This window comes from Ptychodera flava, chromosome 6 (assembly GCF_041260155.1).
Source record: "Ptychodera flava strain L36383 chromosome 6, AS_Pfla_20210202, whole genome shotgun sequence".
NCBI classification, from domain to species: domain Eukaryota; kingdom Metazoa; phylum Hemichordata; class Enteropneusta; family Ptychoderidae; genus Ptychodera; species Ptychodera flava.
In genome coordinates this window covers 13,534,012-13,542,739 of record NC_091933.1, presented here as the reverse complement: position 1 = coordinate 13,542,739, position 8,728 = coordinate 13,534,012, and the positions used below count along the sequence as shown (strand labels likewise).

The window sequence follows — 8,728 nt, the reverse complement described above, 5'->3', positions numbered from 1 at the left end:
TAACACAGCGGAGCTCTAATGACCGTTAGGTTACTTGTAAATGATGTACATTTACATATTAATTATACATGACTTAAATAATCTATTGGAAGTAACTATCATTTTGATTGTCTGTTATTGAAGCTGGTTCATAGTTTGTGAACGTGCACGTACACGCATCCATGGGTTGAGAACACAATAATGAAAATGGATTTACAAGATTTATTCCCTTGTCTTAAAAACTTCAAAAGTCGGCGATTTAGTAACTGCACTGATCAAAGTAAAATGATGTTTTTGGAAATAATTGTTGTAAGGGATAATTTGTAAGGTCAAATATTGTCACAGACGTGATGTAAATCCTATATTTAAAAGCAAGCAATGAAATGTGTTTGTTATCAATTATTATTTCCTTCGTGGACTACGGCCGATTTTCTCGCGATTTTCGTTGCTGCCATGAATTTAATTTTGAATTTCTTACGGATTAATTTATCATTGGCACAAAAAGTAACCTGATGGGCATGGAAAACATTTTCATAGGAATCTTTTGTGGCTGCCTATAGTGTACTCATGAAACAGCATTGTTAATCATCAGAATACCCTTTTAGCAGTGTGTAGCTCGATCGCCTCAATCACATCATAGCAGCTTTTACTGTCTATTATATAGTATTAATTATCACACTGTGAATGAACTATTAGCACTGCAAACCCACGCTCACGTTCATACATGTATGTAATCGCTGGGGCTTATGTATACCATCTGCAAACTTCATTTATTTTTATTTTATTTTTTTTATATTTCTGATAGACAATACCGCAGCAAATATTAAGCTCTGTGCAACTATGAATACATAAGTCGATCTGTCCTCTGCTACCTCCATGGTCTGATAGTCAAAATGCATTAAGTGCAGAGATGCTGGTCCACTCCTATCATTTTCTGTTGCTCTACGGGCCAGATTTGTTGTTAGATATATCTGATCAGCCACAATTATTAGGCCACTAATGTTCCTGCAGAGATGCTGCACCGGTCAAGTAATTTGCTACCGCTCTGCCGGACAGATTTGTAACAAAGTGATCTGCCCAGCTAGCGGGGCAGATTCTGCGGGCCAGAAATCTGCCCCGGAACTCTGCAGCTTTAGTCCCAGAACATTCCTGTCGCTCTCCTGCAGCTCTCCTGTCGCTCTCCTGCAAGGACCTCATTTTTGTAAGGGACTTCAATGCATTTGACCCGTTATCGGCACCTGTTAATAGTGTGGCAACAGGCATTGTATAGTGTAGCAAGAACATTTACATGAAAGGGACTATTAAATTTTAGTTCGATTTTGACACTTTTTGAACTGCTTCAATAAAATGCTGTTGAAACAATACCACACATTAATTTCTGTATGCTGATTTTGCATATCATGACGGGACACTCCCATCTAAAACACAGTACAAAAATGCCCGGCTAACTAGCCATTTGACGGGGTATTTTCATCCTAATTAAAATTGTTTGCTATCTTGTAAGCTGTTTACAATGTATGTGATTAGAGATAGCGATAAGTGATTGTGCAGGGCAAAGCTCAAACCTCATACTTTACTCCTGCGGACAATCATTGAAGTTGTTGACTCGATGTTATGTAATATCTGATAGAACTACTTAAGATTGCATATTATCAGTGCAGAAAGGGGGCTAAAAGTGCTCTGTTTTTTAAATGGAGGTGTCCCCTAATGTGAAAGACTGTCAGCCAGTTGAGAGTTACGTTCACAAAAGTTCACTGTCCTAGCTAGAAAAACGTCTCTGTAAACCTGTCACATTATTACTCTACGATTGAGAAAAGGAGACAAACTGAAGTTTTTGTGCGTATGAATGTCCATAACACTATAAAAATAATTCTAGTCGCAAAATTGGACTTTACTGTTACATAAACGTGCTCAGTTCAGTGAATGGCATGGTATTATGACGGGACTGCATGCAGTGAAAGTAACAAGCAGGCTGTGGTGTCAATGGGTCAGGTTTTTGAATTCAATGAACAAACACTGACTTATTTTTCTGGCAAATAAACCCTAAAGTTAACTGTCGGTGACAACAAGCCTTTCTAATTAAGCAATAACCCACGCCGCAGGAGGGTATACACGAGATTTTGGTACAATGCGCGACATATAGCACGAGCCGATAGGCGAGTGCTATATGGAGCGAATTGTACCAAAATCGAGTGTATACCCGACTGCGAAGGGGGTTATTGCTATTATATTATATCAACTTGTGTGTCTTTGTTGTCTTATTTGAGTATTTTCGTCACTTTAAGCCCCAAATGCAGAAAATGGACGTGTGAGAGATCGATCGTCGGAAATTCTGCGCCCGAGACCGAGCATTTTTATGTTGGGATGACGTACACGCACACAGTATCGTACGATAAATACGCATACGTTCATCAACATTGCATTTTATTCGCATGCAACGCACGCGCACGCGAAGACTATCATTAAAATACCTGCTGCAGACACAGAAAACAGGTCAAGAGTTCAAATCGAAAGAAAAGTAACAATTTTTTTCGTAAATTTACATATGAACAATAGTCCTGGTTTTTGGCATAGTAAAAATAGATTTGTCTCATTCTGTACTGCTTACGCGTATACGGTATACGTCGACCGTCGCGACATTCAGAGGTGGTACAGTGAAGTTACAGGATGTATTTTTGATGGATAATTCGGACGTACCAGAAAACATGCAGTTTTGAAATAATCCAGACGTACGATGACTGCAATTGTGATGACAGTTGTACATGTGTGTTTGCCCGATGCAGCGAGAGCTGGACGCTGATATTGTTCAAAGCATTTGATGTCAAATTTTGTCGCAGTCACCAGGAGTCGTCCCATTGTTATTTTGAACTTCTTGGGCTACATCGTTAGGACACCCTGGTCTGTTGCAGCCCAAACTTTGGTAAAGAATATCTGACATACCGTTACTGTGAGGAAGTGTCAATTTATTAGTGTGTGAACGAATACTAGCTTCATTTTAACGAGCGGTAGGATATATCACGTCTCGATTCCCGCAATATCAAGAAACGTGCGCGGTGCGCTGTCGCCTCAAAGCAATGATTCGTCTACATCACACTCAAATGTGCTGGTTCAGAGATGTATTTTATCATCGATCCCTACTTATTTTCCCCAAGAGGTGAGTTACAGACCCCACACTTTATCTGTGTATCAAAATTCGGTATTCTTTCTTTGAAACAAAGCGGACTGTTTCGGTTTTTCGCGAGGGTCTATGGTTTAGAGGGTACGTTCAAATGCAGCGAGTGGGAAATTTTCGAAAATGCTGGTGTAGGGGCCCGTTTTACCACTGCTATCAGTGCTAAAACAGTATTTTAGCATCGGTGGAATGAGCTCTCGTCCAATCAGAATGGCGCATGGTAGCATGATATAATATAATTGTTATTTTCCCATTCTAAAATGACTGACAAAAAAAGCAATTGGAGCGAAACTGACATCGAGAACCTAGCTCTGCATTCAAAACACTGCAGACTACTCCACCCTCCTAACTTGTTCGTTTTAACTTTACTGAGTCTGTGCACAAGACCACAGTACAAGCGCGTCTACCAGCTAGGTCACTAGAAAATACAGTTAAAGGCCCGATAGCTGTATCTTTTAGCATTAGTTTTTGTGATTTTACTTCCAAACTAGAACAAGTTCATGGAAATGTACTCATTGAGGGGTGTTTATACAGGTAGAATAAACTGTCCACTGGGACGACATGTGCGATTCTGAGCAAGATAAATAATAAATGTTTGCTTAAACAAAAAATGGCGCCCTCATGCACATAAAGCAAAAACACAGTACGCAGTGTATATATGCATTGGAATTTTCACAGAAACAACAGAGTAGTCCAATAGGGCCGTTCACAGTTTACGTCACTGTTCTCTCATTAATATGCAAAATAAATATTTGTCCGCATTTTTAGATTACGCTTTTGAAAATTACGCATGCAAGAACGACGAAAATACATCTCAGTGGGCGACTGCTAGTGTAACAGTGAATACTAAAAAACATATTCACGACTCAGAGTACAAGCTGCAAAAACAGCCACGCATGCAACATTGATAAAATTTGTCCGCATTTCAAGCTGCGTGTCCGATGTCGCGCGCGTACAGCTATATTTAGTAACAAACCTGTAACCGTGAACAAGGCTATAAATGCATATAGTGCTGAATGTTTTCCATTGGGACACCATATGCTATGTTTTTCTTTGTAATATTACCAATTTTTAAAAACGGCGGGAATTCAAAATAAAGGTCAAAATTGAAAATTACTTGTCCAATTTTTCAGTGGTAAAAGACCATATCCTTTAAATCTGTAGAATTTAAAGAAAACCAGAGAAAATAGAAAGCCTTTTTCAGGTCGACAAATTTCAAGAGATACAGCTACAGGGGCTTTAATTGGTTTGTATAGAGCAATGTTGACCAAGCTTTACAGTGGTTAGAGAAGCTATAAGCACAGATAAAACTGGACAAACAAGTACAGCATTTTATCAGAAGCTACAATACATTCTTTTATAACTACTTAACATTTTTTCTTGCTTTGTTTAAGTGCACAGAGTTCAGTTAAAAATGAAAAAAATCCCTTGAAGGTACAGTGGAAATGGCTAGCTGTTGTCATTATGTTTGAATATTGTAGCATGCAAAATAATCTACAATTTTTTTAGGAATATTAATGTTTATGAATATTAATGAGCTGTCCACCACTCTTGGAAGCCCTACACATTCACAACAGTGATAATCAAATTTGTTGTCTTTTGAAAAAAATCTTCTAGAGGATGGTTTTCCAGCCAGCAGCTTGGATTGTGTGAGCAAGTGATTTATGGCTTGTAGTATGCATATCACAAGTGACATCATTGCAACATTAAAACTTACGTGTAAAGACGTGATTATATATTTCAGTTAAATCCCCCTCAAAATTTTTAAATCCCCCTCAAAATTCCTGTGGAGGAGGACCAGTCCCCCCTGTTGTAGCATTCTAGATGAAACACTGTAATGAAGGAAAACATTGAATTGATAATTGCACCACCACCACTACCATCGTCATATTTTTCCATGATTACAGATGCAGTTTTCTTTCAACGAAGTACTAGTACTCCAGTTGGCCTCACAGCTGTGTGCTGCAGTAGCTCCTATGCACAGTGATGGCATTGTTCACCAGAATATCTGTCCTCAAAGCGCCATCGTAAGTCAGTTCTTTAATTGGTTTTAGTAACACCTGAAATGCAAACATTAAAACATTTCCGGTATCAAGTATTTGCTTTCACTTTGTGCTTTTTAGCTCACATTTGGTATACCATGTGAGGTTATTGTATAAGCTGAAGTCGGTGGCGTCTATATGTATGTATGTATGTATGAATGTCTGTATGTGTCTGTATGTATGTATGTATGTATGTCTGTATCAGTACTAGTGTGCCCGCTAAGCCAATTTGACGCGTCATGATGCACAGCAAATCCACCTGACGCACTGAAATTACAAGTAATCTGACGCGTCACTGACACAGCTGTAAAAGCCTTCCAATTACTAGAAATGCTAAGCAGATTCATAATTTTCACAGATAACATGTTTCCTTGTAGTTTTTGGGCGAAAAAGTAGCTGCATATGTCATTTCTATAAGTCTCTGCAGTGATACTACGTGCCGATTGTACACTTGTCTTGCCGATCGATGGGGAAGGAGGCAGCCATAGTTGTTTTCATTGTCTTATCACTGACTCACACGAGAATGCCAGGAATCGAGAAGACACACCACCATAGAGGGCGCTACACTTCCAACTATTTACTTTTTTTATAACCATTTTCATGCATGCGGTGACGCACACCAAGTCAAGTTTTCTTCAGTTTGACTCAAAATTTTTTTTTCCCCTCCCCTTAGAGGACACACTGGCTCTGTATGTATGTCTGTATGTCTGTCTGAATGTCTGTCTGTAGTCGGTCTGTCTGTCTGAATCTATGTATGTATGTATGTATGTACATGTATCTATGTATGTCCGTCAACATCAAAAACTTGTGAACCGCTGCACTTTTTTGCTTGGTCTTTGGCGTTTGGATGCATCCTGGGCCATAGATAGGATTTCTTCAAATGAAGTTTGCATTGCCCAAATTATGCAAATGAGCTTTAAAAATGTGAAAAAAGGTCTAAAACTAATAACTCGAGAACCACTGGTTTGATTGCTTTGAAAATTAGTGTGCAAGTACCTTAGGTTGTAGACCTTATGCAGTTTTATGTATGTCAATTGCTCTAAAATATGGGTTGGATATTTGCAAGAGTGTTACCCTTCTATTTTGTTGAAATTACAACAAAATTGGTAAAATTACCGTTTTGGGGCAATTTTTGTCATTTTTGGTCAAAAACTCATAAAAATCTTTTTTCTTAAAACTGCTGGACAGACAGCTTTTGTATTTGATATACAGATGCCGAGGGATGACAATAGTTGGATTTGTGGAAATTTTCCTGAAACGTGGCACTTTGTATTTCTAAGACACTTTTATCATTTTCGGTCAAGAAAACGTATTTCTAAGACAATTTTTGTCATTTTTGGGAAAGAAACTCTTTTTTAAACTACTTGTCTGATAGCTTTGTAATTTGGTATAAAAGTCCTGAAAAATGTTAAGTGTTAGATAAATCTGCTGAAAGTGTTGAGAAACCCCAAAATTTGTATAATTTAGATATTTTCTCAGTCTGTGACCTTAAATGACCTATACCAACCCAGGATATGTTGTGAGACAGTGGTTAAGGCTATGAACATAATTTTGTCATATTTGGTATCAATTTGTAGTGAATTTGATCCAGAAAACAAAGCTGAGGATAATTATATTTTCATTGCTGACCAATTATTGCAACTTTTCCATGTAAGACACACAAGAACTGATAAGAAATTTGGATCCAGAATAATTCCAGATGTCATAATCACCCCCATATTGGAAGGAATTTCACAATCTGTAACTAACTTAGTAGTGCTGTTTACATTCGAATGACAGCATTGATAGCATTTAAAAATTCCCAAGGTTGTAAATAGCTCACCTACTTTACATTTCCTGCCATGTGGCCATCGTAGCTCTTTATATAAACATGATTAAAACCAAGGGGTGGAAAATTTGATATCCAGGGTTTGGATGTACCGTAAAAGATTGATGAGGTAGCATTAACATTTTTTTACCTGATCCTTTGTAAATTATTTTTTACCCACTCTCCCACCTTTTCTATTTGTCAAGCCTTCTCTGCCTGATTTTTTTATTGACATTTGCTAATGTAAGTAGGATCTGCTTATCCCATTGCCATAGAAGTTGATATGCACGTTTCTAAAGTTTACCGCCAATATCTAAGTTGCAGACCTTATTTGCTTTTGTCAATCTTGTTTTTCTCCTTGTACTGTGTAGAAATCATTGTCATAACATCAACGTAGAATTTTTGCCGCACTGAACAGGTAGAAACAACATTCATCAATGATCTTTGGTACCAATACACATACAGTATGTACCAATGCCAGTCAAATGTGAGCAACACCGTATCATTGGCGGTATTTTTAGTGTTGCGTCTTTGTCTGCTGCCTTCCACTTCATGTTTTTGTTTTTTGTAGTGTCAGACATCTTTATCCAAAAAGTTTATTTTTACAAGTTTAAAGTTTTAGGTTTAATTTAGTTTGAGGTTTGACTAAAACTAACCTTATATGAATTTGATTATCGTTTTTCATAGATCAACAAGAAGACCTTGGAAGTCAGTCTTAGTGACTTTAACAATGTGGAAAAGCTATGTGACGCTGGCAAAAGTCGCGGATTTGGAGAGCTACTGTACATGGCTCCGAAAGCAGTCCTAGACAGAGACGAAACATCATTTAAGGAGGACATATGGAGCCTCAGTTTGATCCTGGCGTTGTTGTTCACCGGTCATAAATGCTCCCATTCTGAACTGTTCAGCGTGGAAGATTTCACCGATCTCCACATTGCAAACCAAAACAGACCACGATACGCTCGGAAAAGACCAACCAGTGTTGATTTGAAACGCTATCAGGGACAGGGAACACTGATTGAACAAGTCGGAATGCTGATAAATCTCTCAGTTTCTTCAACACCTGAGCTCTCACACCTTCATCAAAGTAACTCTCAGCCACTTTAACAATGTTTCAAAGCCCAGCAGAAGCATAGAATACAATATTGTACGTTTTGTTTATTTATTTATTGTTGATTATACCCATATTCAGCTTTCCATTACGGGAAGGCTGGGAAGGCTCCATTAACTTAGGAATACCCTACTTCCCTATGAGGATCAATTTCACATACATGCCTTTCCTACAATGGCACTACAATGGCACCAGCTGGATTAGATAAACATAACAATGGAACATTCACACCTTGAGGGATTAAAAGTCTTCAGTTTGTCACCCGAGTTGGTCAGGCAAGGACTCGGGTTTCAGGTACCATGCAAGTTAATGCAGTCTTCCCCTAATGTTATCAAAATAGTTCTTTCATTTAATTTTTAGCTCTCATTAGGTGTATGTATATACCGGTATACCAAAGAGAGGTTATCTTATAGGGTGAATCAATTATTTGTATCCCATTTGCATGTCTGTGTGTATGTATGTATGGATGTATGGCCGTTAAGATCAAAACCTCCTAAATAACCGCACCTACCGTCTTTGTTTTTGGTGTACAGGTGCAACTAGGGGCAGAAATAAGAATTTGTTCAAATGAACATGTTAGTGTCAAAAATATGCAAATGAGGGGAATAAAAGAAAAA

The 8,728-nt window shown here is 38.1% G+C and overlaps 1 protein-coding gene across 1 annotated transcript; it reads left to right on the top strand.

The window, feature by feature from the left end:
* Nucleotides 1–5,058: 5,058 nt before the first annotated feature.
* LOC139134201 (uncharacterized) lies at nt 5,059–8,107 on the top strand. Its single transcript, XM_070701114.1, has 2 exons — nt 5,059–5,178; nt 7,688–8,107. The coding sequence occupies exons 1-2, from the start codon at nt 5,059–5,061 to the stop codon at nt 8,105–8,107; spliced, it is 540 nt and encodes a 179-aa protein (XP_070557215.1).
* The last annotated feature ends 621 nt before the right edge of the window (nt 8,108–8,728 follow it).

Coding starts and splice junctions, on each gene's coding strand:
- LOC139134201 (XM_070701114.1), top strand. CDS start 5,059: ATGCAGTTTTCTTTCAACGAAGTACTAGTACTCCAGTTGGCCTCACAG. Junction 5,179..7,687: donor TCTGTCCTCAAAGCGCCATC/GTAAGTCAGTTC, acceptor CGTTTTTCATAG/ATCAACAAGAAGACCTTGGA.